The sequence below is a fragment of the Otolemur garnettii genome, unplaced genomic scaffold (assembly GCF_000181295.1).
Source record: "Otolemur garnettii isolate 467f Iridium unplaced genomic scaffold, OtoGar3 scaffold00015, whole genome shotgun sequence".
NCBI lineage: Eukaryota > Metazoa > Chordata > Mammalia > Primates > Galagidae > Otolemur > Otolemur garnettii.
This window is the reverse complement of record NW_003852410.1, coordinates 218,758-236,255: the sequence shown is the minus strand read 5'-3', so window position 1 is coordinate 236,255 and position 17,498 is coordinate 218,758. Positions and strand designations below refer to the sequence as shown.

The 17,498-nt window shown below is 47.2% G+C and overlaps 1 protein-coding gene across 1 annotated transcript in view; it reads left to right on the top strand.

Moving 5' to 3' along the window:
- SLC6A11 (solute carrier family 6 member 11) overlaps positions 1 to 17,498 on the top strand; it is a 130,549-nt gene that overhangs the window by 46,225 nt on the left and 66,826 nt on the right. Inside the window, exon 6 of the mRNA XM_003785436.3 lies at positions 9,714 to 9,848. Within this exon, the coding sequence (XP_003785484.1) occupies positions 9,714 to 9,848 (135 nt within the window). The remainder of the gene's footprint in view (positions 1 to 9,713; positions 9,849 to 17,498) is intronic.

The window sequence follows — 17,498 nt, the reverse complement described above, 5'->3', positions numbered from 1 at the left end:
TATGTGCCATGTTACTCAGTGTTCTATAGGCTATCACAGGAGCCTTTCATGAGTCCCGAAAGACATGGCAATTCATCTGGCCTTGAAGGTTGGAAAGATTTTCGTTGGTAGAGAGGAAGAAAGAAAGGAGCTTCTAGATAAAAGGTGGAACAAAAGCCAAGGTTTGCAGGTGGAGAAGTGCAAGGTTTGTTCAGGGAACATGGGAAGATATGGTGTGAGATGAACCTGGCTGGATCATAGGGGAGCTTAACCCTCCAGGGTCAGTGCAGAGGTTGAGCATAGGCATTAGAGTTGGATAGATCTGAGCTGGAATCCTGCCTTCTTCTGTCTGTGCAAACAGGAGTCACGTGCTCGACTTCTGTGTGCCTCAGTTTCCACCTCTTTGAATGGGATTGATAATAATGATAATAATTTCTGTCTTTTAGAGTTGGATTCCATGAGAAGAAAGCACTTCAAGCAGACAATAGATGTTAGTCCTATTATTACGAGATATCTCTGGATCTTCCATTTCTCCTGAATAAAGCACTTTTTTCTGTTGAGCCCTCTGCTTCCAACTGGGAAGTCACTAGTTAGCAAATATTGGAGTCTTGGGATCTTGGAGGTTGGAATGAACCATGGTGTAGGTGGTCTGTGTTGACCCATCCATCAGTGAGAAGAAAGAATGACACCGTTCCCTGGGCTCCAGTTCCCAGCCCCCAAAGATGCCCCGATGGGCTAATCCTTCTCTTGTGATCTTTTTGGGCTGAGAGTGGCATTTTGGGGTCTTTTCTGTGGCGTCTCAGTAACCTTTCCTCCATTAGCTATGCCTGAGCCCCCAACAACCACATACCCCTCCATGGGGCTCCCCCAAGCTCCTTTTCCACCGGTTCTTGGTATGTCACAAATGTTGGAGGTGTTCATTATTCCTGGCTTCTCCCCAAAGCCCAGTGCTCCCCTTTATAAGTTTCATCTCTCACGTGTGTTGTGTATGATGGTGCAGTAGGGTTCCTGTCCTTCCCGTCAGCTGAGCTTTCGAGTGCCTTCTATCCTTTTAAATTGGAATTGGGTTTTTCCTGATTTCCTCCCGGTATAAATTCTTCCCATCCATCTAAGCACTCTGCACCCTGGCCCCTCCACTGCCGCAGCTGTTGGCTGGAGTGAGGGCTCCAGAGAGGATTCCCGTCCACAGTGGCCTCTCTGACTGACTCCCAATGATCCTCCTCTCCCCGCTCTATCCTTCATTCCAGGGTCTGGCTGCCGTGGCTCCTCAGAACAGCTGTGTGTACTTCCCTTCTGCCCTGAGGTTTTCTTCTCACTGGGTTCTATTTGCCCAGATTTCCCCAGCCAATGAATTATTTCCTTTAAAAACAGCTTTCTGCAGCCGTCACATTGCTATCCACCCCCATCTGTCAGGGAGAAGAGCCCATAACGGTTTCAAGAGCCATTTCCTGACACCCCCTTATGTCTGAGAGGGGGCTGACCCCAGCCTCTCTGTCTACAGTCTCGGACTCCCAGATATGTCTCAGATGAGGTGTGCTCTGCCAGCCACGGCCACTCCCTCACTGGGAGCGAGAGACCTTGGTTATGGCACAGCACTGGAGAGCAAAGGCAGTCACAGGCTTCCACCTCAGGCGCTCTGGAGAATGAGCTTTAGCCAGTCCTGTGTCAGCCAGTCCTCTGTCAAACTGTGGCAGAAAAGGTTAAAACCGTGACGCCCCAAGATACGGTGATATCTGTGGCAGATCGTCATACGTGCTTTTTCAGCTTCTAGACTAGACCTTTCTGGAGACTTTCCGATTCTGTTGCCATTCCTGGTTGACCCCAGGCATAGAAAGAAGGATGGTCACTCAAGGGTTCACCTGCAGGATCCTCAAGTCGTGCTTAGAACCTTCTCTTCATGTCTGAGTAGGGGAGCAGTGTGGATCATTTAGGCCGGTGCCTTTATTTAACAACCACAACAAAAAGATAGAGACTTGGAGCAGGAACAGGTCATGGGGGTGATCACTAGTTGAGTATTTAGGGTCCATGTTCGACTCCTTGTCGTGGAGACCTCAGAGAGCAGGGACATAAACAAGAAAGTTTATTTCTGTCTCCGGTAACAGTCTCGGTGTGAGCTGCCTGGTTTCAGTGACCCAGACTCCTTCTGTTCTGTCACTCTGCCTTGCTCAGGAGATGGCTGTGACCTTGTCTTTATTTCAGGCTATGAGAAGGGCAAGAAAGGAAGGATGGAATATATCCCTTCACTTTAAAGGTATTACCTGGAAGTTGTACCTGGAACCTTTGTATATCATTGGCCAGAATGCAGTCAGATGGTTGCCCCACCTGCAAGAGCGGCTGGGGAATGTTATCTGTCCTAGGAGGCCATGGATTCAGTCCAACACAAGGGGTTTCGTTACTGCAGAAGAGGGAGACTGGGTTCTGGCTTGTGGTTTCTGAGCTGATGTGGAACAAGGACCAGAACCTGCTTATTCCACTCTGCTGTGCTGCCTCCCAGTCCCTGTCCTGTCCCTTGACACCTTCCTGCTCTTCCTCCACAGCCCAGCCCGGGGGCAATGCCATGAAGCGCAGATCCCAAGGTGGGCCAATGTGTTTTTATATTATTTTAGGCTCCACTCTTGGGCTAATTTTGACAGCTAATGATAAACCGCTTGTCATTGCACAAAAATCGTAACTTAGCTCTCCATGGCAACACCACTGGATTGTTAAAATACTATAACCCCCTTGAAGAAATACCATTACTTTCTCATGAAATTTTCTACCTTACCTATGTAGAAGTTAGTTACTTAAAACAGGAAGTTTTTTGTTACGTTTGCTGTTTCTACTAGAATGTTCTAGAGCAACCCCTCTAATGACAGTAAAAATCGCGGGGAGCCTGGATATGTCCCTGGCCTTTCTTCCTCAGACTTAACATTCTCCTAGCATCTCATTCCCAAAGATCAGTAATACCTTAGTGGAGGTTATGGTGTCAGGACCCTGGACAGCTCCAGGGAGTTCTGGTCCTTTGAAAAGGGTGGTGGTTGACAAAACATTGTGAGAACTGGAAGGACCTCAGAAATCATCCACCTGGTATTTTCCACAAATACAGAAAGAATTCTTTCTCCTGGTGGTGCACAGGGTAATTTTAGTGGCACACAAACCCAGATTAAAGAACATTCAATCACGTGGTGAGACGAGTTATTCCCTTTTCATGTCTCTTTAGGTGAAAGGGGTGGTGAAGTACTGGCTTATCTTGAGCACCTCTCTAGAACTTGCTAAGAGTGCTTTTGAACAAACATAGAGAATAGCACAGACACAGAGCCTTTGGCTAGAATTTAACCACATTTATTTGGGGGGTTATTTTCTGTTTGCGTGGAGAGGTAGTTTTTTGTTTATGGTGGTAATTCACAGTTTTCTCCTTACATGTATCTATTTAAACTTATTTATAGAAAGTATTAAGTCAATAATACAAAGGTGATACATGTATATGGCCCCCCCCCCAAAAAAAAAGAAAAAAGGAAAAAAGGTCTGAGTGACTGAAGTTTGGATTACTCTATCCATGCCTGTTGGTAGACAGTAAAAGGACAGCTCGGAGAGGGGAGGGAACGTGCCCAGGCTGCCCAGCACACTGGATCTTCTGACCCTGTGGTCCTGGGTTCCTGCCCTCACACTTTCCTGCTTTCCAAATGCCTTTTGAGTAATGCTCAGCTTTCCAATTGACCCCATTGTCCTGGGAACTTAGGGTGGGTGACCCTTCTATAACTTTTGTGGCATTCCCAGTGATCAGTCTCCCTGCCATGAAACAAATCGCTGTATCCTGGAAGTAGAGAGAGAAACATCCCACAATCCCAGCATTGGGATGCAAATGACCAATTAGGGTCAATTAAATCAGGATACAGTATAATTACCACCAATTGTGCTAACCTTTATATTCAGAAAGACTTGACCTGCTAAAAGGGCATTAAACAATAGTAAGAAACTCTTTCTTATGCAAGGGGCGTGTTTGGGACAGTGATGCCTCCTTTCTTGGACCTGAGAGTTCTGACAGATTAGACCCTCCTTTCCCCACGCCCACCTCTCTGGGTCCGAGCCTCGCTGGCAGTGGCCAGGCACAGCCAGGCTTGATGGTACCTTGTCAGAGACCTTATTGTGCCCATCACCAAATCCTGCATAATTTAGCATAATGCCTGAGCCCTGCTGTGGCCTCTTGCCTGTTTCAGACAAATCTGGGGCCTCAGCCATCTTGAAAGGGACACTGGACTTTGCCAGGAAACGCCTTGCTGCTGAACTTCCGTGGCCTTGTATCTGCCCTGGTCCGCCTATTAAAACCACATCCCTGTGATGTTCTTATTTATCACCACACCTCTTACAATCTGATCCAATTTTCTGAATCCCATTTAGGTGGCTCCAGGAGCCACAGAAGAAAGCACTGTTCCTAAAGACCCGTGTTCTCACCTGGGAGTTCCAGAGCTGAGCCTGTCTACTTGTTCCTCCATCCAACAAATAAATCTTAAACACATCTCGTGTATCTTACACTGTTCTGGGTGCTGTGGGTACTGCTGGAAAAATAAAAGACTAAAAAGTCCTTATGTTTTATTTATCTTAAACATACAAGGCAGGAGGATAGTTTTAGGTGCTGGGACAATGCAGGAATGATATGTGGGACAGGCTGTTGCTGGGAGGATGAAGTGCCGAGTCTTTGGGGAGGATGTGGCAGTCCACCCACCCCCAGCAGCATCGGGTTACTGGGTAAGAAGGTGGCCCATGTAGTGAGACAGTGGAGTTTTAAATGGACGGTGCTGAGCCTCAGCTCTCCTACCTTGAAGATAGATAGGAGATGAGTTCTCTCCTGGAGAGCAGGGCCCTGGCTTTGAGAAGTCCTGAGCCTTGTGGGGATTCAGACGCAGGAGGAACACCCTGGGTGGCCGAGGAGCTGGGGATGGACGTTGTGGACAAAGGGAGGCCGAGAAAAGACAAGGAGGCCTAAGAAGGCTGGCACGTTCCCCCACAGTGGGGAACCTGGTAGCCGGGGGAAGGGTGAAGACAGCCAAGTCACACGGCAAGCCTGGGCAGAGTCAGGACTTGAACCCGGAGTCATCTGACTCAAGGCCAGCCCTTTCAGCATCTCACACTACTGTGAGTGTGAGGCTGGGAGGTTAGACTCAGAGCAGCAGGGAAGACATGAACCAGATTAGTGGACAAATGAAGGTGATAAAGGGCCCCAGCAAAGGAGGTGAGAACAGGGGATAATTTCCGAATATAGTTGGAGATCCAGTTGGCAGGAGAGAAGCTGAGGGAAGGGATGGGATTAATTCCAGCTTGAGAGAAAACCCAGAGGCTCTTTGACGTCCCAGGGGACAATATTCTGAGCCCGTTTTCACATCCTTGACTAGTTCCTTATCTTCTCTGCCTGATTCAGCCTCTTCCATTCCCACTATCTTTGTTGACCCAGTTCCAGCCCTCTTTCACAGACTGGAGGAGGCTGGGTACCTTCTCAGAGGTCCTGGAAACACTTTCCCACCCTGTTCTATAGCTTTGTTTCCTTGTCTGACCCTTTTTGTGTGGTGTCGCAATCCTAGAGGTCTCATTCCTGCATGTACACATCCTGGTGGACAAGACCTGGGTCTTCTGTTGACCTGCAAGAGACTCTGAGAATGCATAAATAACACATGGACTAAATCAGTCGTAGCAGATGGATGGGTTACATCCCAACTGATTATGGCAGCCATCTAGGCTTAGCTGTACAGAGTGCTGTGATCAATTAGTGATGTCTGGCAAGACCACAGGAGGGAGGGGTGGCAGTGTGCGTGTCATTTATGCTATCCCTAGATGATGAGATCTGTATAGTTTTGACAGTATACAGCTGTTCTCAGGAAAAATCAAAGAGAATGGCCAAAGGTAGAAAGCAGATTAGAAGGGGCTTTTAGAGAGCTAGGGCCAGGGACAGATATAGGCCATGCTCAGAGCGCTGCATTTCAACTTTCATTCCATTCTCTACTTGTAACTTTCATAATAATGCCCTAAGCCACCTTTTGTACCCTGGCTGGAGGTTCTCAAACCTCAGCTTACAAATGATTTTTTCTAGGCTAATGCCTGCCAACCAGTGGTTTTGTTTTGGCAGCCTAACTCCTTGTCTGCACTGTGGTTTTTGGGCAATTCATTTGAATATTTTATTTCCTTAATGGTTTTAGAAAAGAAATATAAAAATGAGGGAGTGGGTGGATACCCACGGAGGGAGCATAGTTCTACAGATAACATGGAAGCAGAGTATCAGTTTAGGACTCTAAACACTGGGATTGCTCCATGATAATCACCAGCCCTTTGATAAATGATACCACCATAGTACTGAGTAACTGCTCTGTATGGGGCCTGGGCACAAGCAAGGGTATATTTGGCCACATTATAAGTCACCTCCTTAATAACACACCAGTGGCCCAGTCCACTCAGTGTAGACTGGACATAGCGTAACCTGTAAGTTAAGTCACATCAGAGTGGTCCCACGGGTAAAGGACATATTTCTATGATTCTGAGTTGTTCTTACACGTGGTAATGTTCTCGTCTTTAAATTTTGTGAGCTATGATAGCTGGACTAGGTCAGCTCCTAAACATTATAGATAATTAATCTTCTGACACACAGCAGAGACAAGAGTGGAAATTATTAAACGACAGCAGCCAGCCTTATCCTGACTTTTGAGACTTAATGCTGATTGACTGAGGGGTTTATTTTGAATGAAAGGAATCAAGGATTTATATGCTGAAGATCTATCGTAGATGCTGCCTCTGAAGCCACAAGAAACTGGAGATTTTATAGCGCCGTTAGCTCTGTACAGAAACCATCAAGCCTTATTGGTTGTTGGCCTCTTACTATTTATTATTCTTATTAATATTGATTGCAGGTCTCTTATTATATATTTGACTTACATGTACCTTTTCTGGATTCCATGATATATGACAGCAAGAGATCATATGAACTGATTACATGATGTATTGATTGAACCTATGGTTGATTTGGAAACTGGTATGCAGAAATTGGTGGGGCAGAGGCCCTGAGTGTGCTGGGGAGGTTGCCATTGCTGATGATTAGAAACATTTTCTGGGTAAAATAATCCAACCCTCCAAGCTGTGTCCACAGGATGCATTGTCACCACCCCTGCTGACTCTAATTTGCTATTTTTTTAGGATTGTGTTTAACTCTTTGCTTTGTTGTCTACAAACTAAATGACTTAACTTCTCTGAACACCTCATCTCTGAAATGAGAAAATAACCACAGTATTTGCATGGTTGTCACAAGCGTTCAGCCTGGTAGCTGAATGTGTGACCCTGCAGCCAGGCAGGCCTCACTGTGACTCCCACATCCAGTTGCCTTCATTCTCTGGGTGATCCTGGGCAACTTCTTTAACTTTGATCATATGTAAAAGAGGGTGATGCTGGGTTAACATGGCAGTTCACACCTGTAATCTTAGCACTCTGGGAGGCTGAGGCAGCTGGATTGCTTAAGCTCAGGAGTTCAATACCAGCCCGAGCAAGAGCAAGACCCCGTCGCTAATAAAAATAAAAAGAAAAACTCACCAGTGTAGAGGTGGATGCCTGTTGTCAGAGCTACTTGGGAGGCTGAGGCAAGAGGATTGCTCGAGCCTAAGAGTTTGAGGTTGTTGTGAGCTACAGTGATTCTATGGCACTCTACCCAGAGTGACAGACTGAGACTCAGTTTCAAAAAACAAACAAACAAAAAGCGTGATCACATTTAGTCAAAGAATGGCTGCATGGTGTGTGGAAGTGCTGGATAAATGTAGCCATTGTTACCATCATGTGTAAGGGCTGGCCGTGTGGTAGGAAGTTTTTGTTACCTTCTTCCTCTCATCCTCATTTTCCATGTATTGAACTCTCGGTCATCCTTGCTGAGAGCAGCCGTCCCTGGTGGCCCCTGTAGTGATGGGCTCCCTCTCTGTGCTCTGCCATCTTCTGCTCTCCCCTGATGACACGGTGCATGAGCTCCCTACCTACAGGTCTGTCTTTTCTACCAGCTGGAAGCAGCTTGAAGCAGAAATCCCTCTCCTATGGTTCAGTCTTGGTTGTCCATTCCAGGACCTAGCTTGGTGCTTGGTACATGGAGTGCCTTTGGTGTGCAGGTGGATGAGCTGAGTGAATAAATGCATTAGTGAATGAATGAATGGAGTGAAGGACTGAAGTATTGGTCAAAGAAACCCTGGGCTAACCCGAGTGTGAACCTGCTTAGAGGTAGAGGTCTCAGAGCACAGGTTCTTTGGCAAATTTGAGGCTTTGAACCATCCCCAACTTTGCACACCTATCTGTGTCTGTTCATGTTTGGGGGGAAGGCCCTGAGCCATCGTCAGATTCTCAGAATTTTCCTTGGGCCCTCAATGTGACAAGTTGTGGATTTGAACAAAGAGAGAAAGCAGGCCCCACAGAGAGGGTAGAACGACCTGATTAAAAGAGAGGATGTGACCACAGAGAAAAAAATCAGAACTGGAAGGAAACCAAGTCCAGCAGGGACCTCAAGTAGGGGCGTGGCCAGTGTGCAGAGCCCCTTGGATGGGAGGGGGCTCCTGCAGTCTGTGTGGCCCTTGCTGTCTCCTTCCAGGCAGCTCGTGGGTGAGGAAGCTCAGGGAAGTTTGTGTGTCATTCACTGTCTCACTTCTTACCCAGACTCCGCTGGCTGAAAGGGACTCTCAGGCCCATTGGGGCCAATCACCTGCCTCTGAGCAAACCAGCTCAAATGATTCCAGGCAAATGCTAGGTCCTGCCAAGAGCAGTTCTCTTCCCTCCCCTCCCTTCCCCCTTTCTTTCATTCGCTATCCTATTCTGTCCTGCCCTGTCCTAACCTATCTATGAAAAGTTGAATTTCATTAACAACAGTTGTTTTCAAAAGTGGTCTTGGCCTGTTTGTGAATTCTGAAATGGGTTTTAGAGGATTAAAACAAGAAACACCAAAACGGTGTGTGGTAGAAAATGTAAGCAGGCATCATACACGTAACGTGTTATTTTGTGAAGCTTGCTTTTCAGCCCTGCGTGTACAAGATTGTGATATCTGTTTCTTTCTGTGGGTTGTGGTCAGACATGTCGGCAAGCACTGCGATTGGGTACATTGCAGGGATTCAATTGGTACTGGTCAGAAGACCCAAGCCCTGCAAGGGAATGGCGAGGATGAGGTTGGACGGTGGGCTGTGCTGGGGGTTCACTTCTTAGCGCTGTGCTGGGAAGCCCTTCTTCCCTTGGCTCCCTGTGTGGCCCACCCCGTCACCCCTTCTTCCCTTTGCATCTAAGTTTTATCGTATTGTGGTAAGCACACTTGGCATGAGATCTACCCTCTCAGAAAATGTTAAAGTCCCCAGTACATTACTGTCGACTCTAGGCACACTGCTGTCCCACAGATCTCTAGAGCTGATAGATTTTCCTTGTCTGAAACTTTATGCCCTTTGCTTAGCAATGCCCCATTTTCCCTCTTTCAGCCCCCGGCAACAGCCATTCCTTTCTTTGATTCCATAAACTCCACTATTTTAGGCGCCTCCCAGAAATGGAATCATGCATTATTGTCTTTCTGTGACTGGCTTATCCAGATGAATGGATGAAGCAACCATGGCTTGTACATACGATGGAGCACAGTCAGCTTTGAAAACGAAGAACCTTCAGCAGTCTGCAACTACATGGAGGCACCTGGAGGACGTTCTGTTAAGTGGAATAAGCCAGTCACTGTTACCCCGTCTTGATTTAGCTCTCTCCCCTCTTCTCCTGGACAGGTTGTGTACGTCACGGCCACCTTCCCCTACATCATGCTCCTGATCCTCCTCATACGAGGGGTCACATTGCCTGGGGCTGCCGAGGGCATCAAGTTCTACCTGTACCCCGACCTCTCCCGGCTCTCCGACCCACAGGTAAGAGCGGCTTAATCAGTGGCCCCATGGGGGTGCCCTCTGCAAGGCCCCTGCCACTGACCACTGACACTCAATGGCCAGTTAGACAGGTGGACGCCTGTGCACTCCTTCTCAGAATAAATTTGAATGTATAAATTAAATATGTAGGAAATTGAATATTTCAAAATACAGTTACCAAAACATTAAAAAAAGGCAAATTTGTGACATGGTGATAGATGTGCATTTTAAAATCAGTACATTAAATAGCCGGGTCCGGCGGCAGACCTGGTAACTGCCATGATTTCAAAGCAGCAATGAGCATAAATTATATTTTGAGATAGTTATACTGTGATATGAAAACATCTGGAGTTTCTACTGCTAATAGTGCTGTGGTTTGTTGCCTGCATTCATAATTGTAGCAAATACTAAATTTTAGTTAGAAGTTACTGAAAACTAAAAAAAAAAAAAATTCTCTCCCAGATCATAGATCTCTGCAGTGGTGCATCTCAGTGAGAGGAACTGGAGCTTTGTTGGTGATTCATTTTCTTTGTAGGGGTAGCTCACAGGAGAAGAGGGTTGGAGAAGCTGGCTAACCCACAGTAGTCTAGTAGTCTTTGGTCAGGGGTTCTGAATAGTGGGTAGGAACTGTGCAGGCCTCAGCCGCTCTGAGTGGGTACAGGTGGTTGGGCCTGGACAAGAGAGGGAGTCAGAGCATCTTATCAGCAAAGTGGTTCTTAACTTCCAGTGTGTGTTAGAAGCTCCAGGGGAACTTTGGAAAGCCCCAATTCCCAGAACACAACCTAGTCCAATTAAAATAAACTCCCTATCATGCCTGTAATCCTAGCTGTCTGGGAGGCTGAGGCAGGTAGATTGCCTGAGCTCACAGATCAAGACCAACCTGAGCCAGAGCGGGACCTCATCTCTAAAAAATAGACGGGAGTTGTGGCGGGCACTGGTGGTCCCAGCTACTTGGGAGGCTAAAGCAAGAGAATTGCTTAAGTCCAAGACTTTGGGGTTGCTGTGATGCCACAGCACTCTACTGGGGGTGACAGAGTGAGACTCTGTCTCAAAAAAATAAGTAAAATAAACTCCCTGGGATGGGTCTCAGGGGTCAGTATTTTTTAAAGGTATCCAAGAAATTCCAATGTGCAAAATAACTTACTTGAAGATATATGAGTGGGCAAGGAAGCCCCCATTTTTCCATTAAAACAAATAATACGCAGAATTTTAATTTCCCAGTAGAACATGAAGCTTGCAAGTCTGCCATCTGTGGCTTCCAGTCACCCCCTGTTAGGGGAGCTTGGGGTAATGTTTGTGGAAGGATGGGCAGGGCGGCTCAGATACCCCTCGTCGTGGTGGAGGAAGTGGACGGTAGAGTGGCAAGTGTGCTCATTTTTGTCTCAGTTTGCTGTGCCTTGTAGGGTTTTGGGGCTCCAGGCACCACCAGGCACCTGCGCTGCATCCTGAATTGCAGGCAGAATCCCTAGGAAGAAGGAAATTAGCATCTGACTGCTGGTCTTGCCAACTCTGGCCCCCGTAGGCAAAGGCTCAGGTGAAGAAGCAGTTTTGGAAAACAGATTCTGCATCTCAGGTGTTTGTATTTTTATGAGGTCCACACATGTCGCCTGTTCCAGGTCAGATTTTCTCTCCTCTGCTTGTGTGCTGCTTTTTCCTGGTCCTCATCAGTCAAGAAGCCCTGAGCATCACCCAGAGTTCCCAAACCTGGCTGATCATCAGAATACCTTGGAACTTATTAAACATGCAGAGTTTAAACATCCTGGACGTTCAGTCTCAGTGAAACCGAAATGGCACCTGGCATCAGTATCAGTAAGAAGTTTTAGAGGTGGGCACTTGGGCTTCTTCCGTGACTTGGCAATTATGAATTGAGCTGCAGTGAACAATCTGGTGCAAATATCTTTATTGCCAAATGATTTTTGGTCCTTTGGATGTAAACCTAGAAGAATAATTGCAGAATCAAACGGCAGGTCTATATTTAGATCCCTGAGTGTTCTCCAAACTTCCTTTCAAAAGGAACTACTAGCTCACATTCCTACCAGCAGTGCAGAAGTGTTCCCTTTTCTCCACACCACACCAGCATTTAAAGTTTTGTGATTTTGTGATATGGGCTACTTTTACTGGAGTTAGATGGTATCTCAGAGTGGTTTTGGTTTGCATTTCTCTAATGATTAATGATGATGAACATTTTTTCATGTGTCTGTAGACCATGCGCCTATCTTCTTCAGAGAAGCTTCTGTTCATGTCTCTTGCCCACAATGAAATGAGATCACTTGGTTTTTTTTAGTAATAAGTTTGAGTTCTCTGTGGAGTCTGGTTATTAGACCTTACCATGAAACCAATTTACAATCACTCACACTTGCATATGAAAAATGAAACACAACTATACCCTAGGATGAAGGACGGAAGGGGAGGGAGAGGTGAAGGGAGGGGGCTGGGTCGATAGAGCGAGGGTTGGTAGGGGGACCACACCTATGGAGCATATTGCAAGTACATGTTGGATCTATCAGGTGTAGGACACAAATGTCTTAATCCTGTAATTGGGTAAATGAGGTGAAGGCTGTGTTGATTAGTAGGATGTAAGCACTCCAATTTGTTTGTACAAATAATCAACACATTGAATCCCATAATGGCATAAATGTATTTATGATCTATGTACAAATGACTTAATAGATTTTTAAAAAAGAACTTGTAGAGGTGATTCAGGTGATCAGAAAAGTTTTGGAAAATCCATTTGGCACCTAGAACCTCAGAACCCTACAAATACACACACACACACACACACACACACACGCGCACGCGCGCGCGCACAGAACAGAGGGGAGGCCAGACAGTTCACTATTCAGATCTCCGGCCCCAGTCATCCCAGTTTCCCACCATCTCCTTCCTTTTAGGCCCTGGCTACCAGCCCAGTACTTAGCTACAAGCTTGGTCTATGGAGCATCCTCTTAGAATAGGGGAGAGCACTTTGGGCTGTTGTTGGGATGTGGATTGTCCTGGTTCTCCCACTGATCCCACATGATCTTTGACAAGTTCCTCCTCTCTTCTCCCTTCTGGGCCTTGGTTGACATACAAGGGTTGAATTCAGCCAGTGGTTTTCCAAGTGGACTTATAGAGGCTTATAGGTTTCCATGAGCATGGGTTGGCAAACTCTGACCTTCAGGCCAAATACAGTCTTCTTCTTGTTCTTATAAAGTTGTATTGGAACATAGCCATGTTTACACATTGTCAATAGCTGTTTTAGTGCTATAAAGGCAGAGTTAAGTAGTTGGGACGTAGCATTCAGTTGTATGCTATGTTGGGGTTCCTGAGACCACCATGTATTTGATGAATTCCCTGGAAGTCCCACAGGACACAGAAGCAGTTACACTCATGGATACGATCTGTTTGTATAATCAGCAGGAGAAAAAGCACTATCAGGTGGGGTCCAGAGGAAATCCACACACAGACTTCTCATGTTCTCTTCCCCTCTGCTGGAAGGAGACACACAGGCACTCGTTCAACCCAGAGAAGCCTGTTCGTGACTCAGGGTCCAGGTTTTTAATGGAGGTGATTTATTGACTACACAGGTACTCTGCCTGCACAATCAGTCACAATCCTTGAAATTCCAGACTCGGGAAAAGCAGCTGTTCCCCATAAGTCCTATTGATATACAAATGATCTAATCAGGCAGCTAAATGGCATTCAGTGTGCCGACCATACAAAACTACCATATCACTCAGTGCCGTAGGAAACATCTTAAAAGCCAAGTTTCCAGACACTGTCAACAGCCAGCCCAATCAGTGAGCCCTACCTCAGAGCTGTGACAGGCCTGCTATGTTGATTCTTCCCATGACTTGCAAAACCTCCAAAATTTACTCTTTGGCCCTTTCTAGAAAAAGTTTGCTGACCCCTGCACTGGAGCACCTCAGGGGCTGTGAGCAGCAGCTACTGGGCTGGGCCCCCACCTGACCCCCACTCTATCTGGGTTCCTGTCCACTTTTGCTGCCATGAGCCTAGTTCTGGCCACGACCGTCTTCCACTTGAAAACTAGAGTAGCCTCCTAACGGGTCTTGAAACAGGTCTTCCAGGCCACGCCAGCCAGCAGCAGAGGGATCTTTTGGAAATGCACATCTGATGGGTACATCTTTGCTTAAATCCTTTTTGGAGTTCCCATGGTTTTTGGAAGAATTTCCAAATGGCGGGGTCCCCACAGTCCTCTGTGAGCTGCCTTGCTGTACCCCTACTGCTCATCCCCCACTTCAGGTCATTGCAGATGTTGGCCTCCTTTCTGACCCTCAAATAGACATGCCCTTTCTGCCCCCAGGGCCTTTGCACATGCTGTTTCTCTGTGGGGAACACTTCCTCTTTCTTCCCCAGACACTCATTCCCTACCTTGGCTGACTGACATCCACTCATCCGTTAGGACTCAGTCTAAACATCACTTCCTCAGGGAAGCCTTCTCCATCTGCCCACCGCGCACCACCCTCCCGTACCCCTTATTTTCTTAAAGTGCTTATGTTTATAGTGAACATTTACATAATTATGTATGTAGGTTTTATAGCTATGATTTTTATTTGTTGAGTGTCCATTTGTTTGTTCAACAGAGATTTTCTTAGTTCCTAGTCTGTACCAGAGATGATTGTAGGGATTGAGGACATTCAAACTCTCTGCCCTGTGGAATTTACATTATAGACAGGGAGAAGGCAATACAAAAATATAAAAGTAAGCTATAGAACCCATTAGATGGTGACAAGTGCCACAGAGATGAAGGATGGCAGTGGAGAGGGAAGCTGGAGGGGAGAGGGCTACGACACAGGGCCTGGCTGAGAAGGCAGCTTGGGAGCAAGGCCTGTGTCTGCCTTACTCACCACCATATCCCGAGACCCGGGCTAGACAATGGCTGGTACATAGGAAGAGCTCAATGTTTGTTGAATGACCATGAGAGCTAGAGCTATTTTGATTTTTGAAGAAAAGGTCTTCTTTAACAAAAAGTCAGATAACTTCCAGATCACCGTCTCTGTAGACTATAATGCTGTTCTGATTCTCTATCGATGCTGGCCAGGAAATGTATAGTGTGCATGTGTGTGTCCCCGAAAGGCAACTGGTGATTTTTCTGGGGCAGAGTTAAAGATAGTGAATCCAAGAGGGAAAGGAAAACAAAACCCCCTGTAAGTTGGTGCCTTGGGGAAGCTGGGGGGAGGGGTATTGTGGGAAGAAGCCCCTGGCCCATTTCCAACAGTCTCCATTTGTGAACACCCCAGGAAGGAGCTGGGGGGCGCTGGTTTTCATTCTTGCTCTCCTGCTATTAATGGCATGGTCCTGAGTAAGCCTCCTCACTTCTCTGGGGCCAAGTCCCCAGTTCCCCAGAGTGAGAATCACAAGTTGTACTTACCTGCCACCTGCAGATGGCCTTGAAGACCAAGTGTGATGACCCAGTCATGGAAGAATATTTTTTTCTTTTTAATTGTGTGTTTATTTTAATGCACATTGGAAAAAAAAGACATAAACCATATTAAAACCATGGCTTAATTTTTATTGCTAGAATGAGGCTAAGTATATATATTATCATACATACACATACATATGTGCAGGTTTAATATCCCAACTCCAAATATCCAGAATGCTCCAAAATCAGAAACTGTTTGAGCGCTGACATGATGCTCAAAGATTTTGGATTTTCAGAATAGAGATGCTTAACCTGTATGTACACATGTATGTATCATGTATGTTTTTTAAAGTGAGGCTGATCTAGAGGCACATGTTGAGTATATATCACAACAAACGGGACTTGGCAAAAATAGTGCAGATGGAAAGAAGTTGGCTAACATTTGGGGCACAAAGCTACCGGGACTAGAGGACATCCCAGGATAGTGTTAGGCCTCAGATAGCCACATGGTCGCCCTGGACACAACCGAGGCACGCCTGTCAAAGTTGGCGAGAGTAGATGAGGAGACCTCTTCTGCAAGTCTTTTGCCAGGCTGTCAGTAAAAGGTTCAGTCTTGTATCTCTTGGTGGCGTTTTCCTCTTAGCTAAGTCCAGATTGTTGTTGTAAAAAAAATCCTGACCCGGTTTCCGTTTGCACTTCAAGTGGTACCACAAAGGAAATTTCCTAGGGTGTTGCTATACCTGCTTGTTTGGCTAGACTGGGAATGCGGGCACCCTTGTTTCTTTGGGATAATCTAGTGTTTGAGCCTCTTGCAACTATAAACAACTAAAGAGCTAGTTCTGTAGCTGTCAAAATCTCTCCCGTGGGTTGGAAGAGGGAGGTGAGATGATTAGAGGGGAAGAGAGCCTGAGGAGGGCCAGAGGGCGGGGCTCTAGAATGGGCTGCAAGCTACGCTCTGCAGTCTCTGAATGCCACTGGTCCTCAGGGCTGCTGCATCCGTCCCTCCTGGTGGGGGTGACTTGGGTGGGTTGAGGGCCAGCAGGGATGAAATGAGCACTTGGCAGGGAGCCCTTCCTTGCATGGATTCTGGGAGGGCAGGGATTCTGATGGTCATATGTGCTACTAATCTATTGCTAGAACCTAGCAAAGTTGCCCCTTAGTTTATTGCACTAATATTTATTGGACACCTGCACAACCAGGTATTCAGCATGCAGGATGAATAAGATCCTCCTGTCCTCAAGGAGCCCACAGTCTGGTGGGAGAGGGCAGTCTCACCTCCCTTCACATGGGTTTCCCTCCCTGAAAGAAGAGGGGAATGGGGTCGGGCAAGATTGGAGCTTCTCATCTGTCCTTACGTCCTGTTGAGAAGGGGCAGCAGCTGGTTATTGGCAGCTTTGAGTGCCGGAGCCTGTGCACCACTCATGGATACATTGGCGTGGATTTAAAATGACTGCATTCATTCCATCACCTTCTCTCTCTTGCCTTACCAGGAACTTGCTGGGAAGCTCCAGTGGGATGTTAGGGAGGGCTGACAGCTGATGCACCTAGCATGAGACAGATCCTCAAAGTCATCTTGTTCCCCTTGCAGCCTGGAGGACCAGCCTGCCCTGGTGCTCCATGTCAGCTGTGGGGACTGCACATTATCAGCAGAGCCTACTTCCTCTGCAAACGTGTGGGGTTTCAAGAAGTCTGGGGCCTGGCCTAGAGGGGTGGGGCAGGTTCAGGCCAGTGGGTGGGGAGCAGAGACCCCAGGGTGCCTTCTCCCCCACAGGGAGGCTCTTCTTCCCCTGGTCTGCAGCCTCTTAATGATCCTGGATCTCCATTAATTCAGGACTGGTTCCCAGTGCCCCTTTCCTAAGGATTACAAGGGGCTCAGACACGCCTATTTGCTGCATCATTTACATTTGTAAAGGGACACGGGGCATCTGGCTGGTGCAAATCTCAACCCCAGCTCCTGGGGCCTTAGCAAGGGAAAATTCCCTAATGAGGAGAGCTCCTGGCCCCTGTGGGCTCCAGTGGCAGGGATTCTGCACAAAGGCTGATGAAGGGTTGAGCTGGGCAGCCATGAGCACATCCCTAGTGATCCCATCCATCTTCCTCCCTGGCCAGTAAATCCAGAGAACTCCAGCAGAGGGTAAAGTGGGTTCAGCCAGGGAGCCCAGAACTCAGCTGAGAGGTAAAGTGGGCTTAGCCGGGAGGTGAAGTGGGCTCAGCCAGGGAGCCCAGAGCTCAGCTGGGAGGTGAAGTGGGCTCAGCCAGGGAGCCCAGAGCTCAGCTGGGAGGTGAAG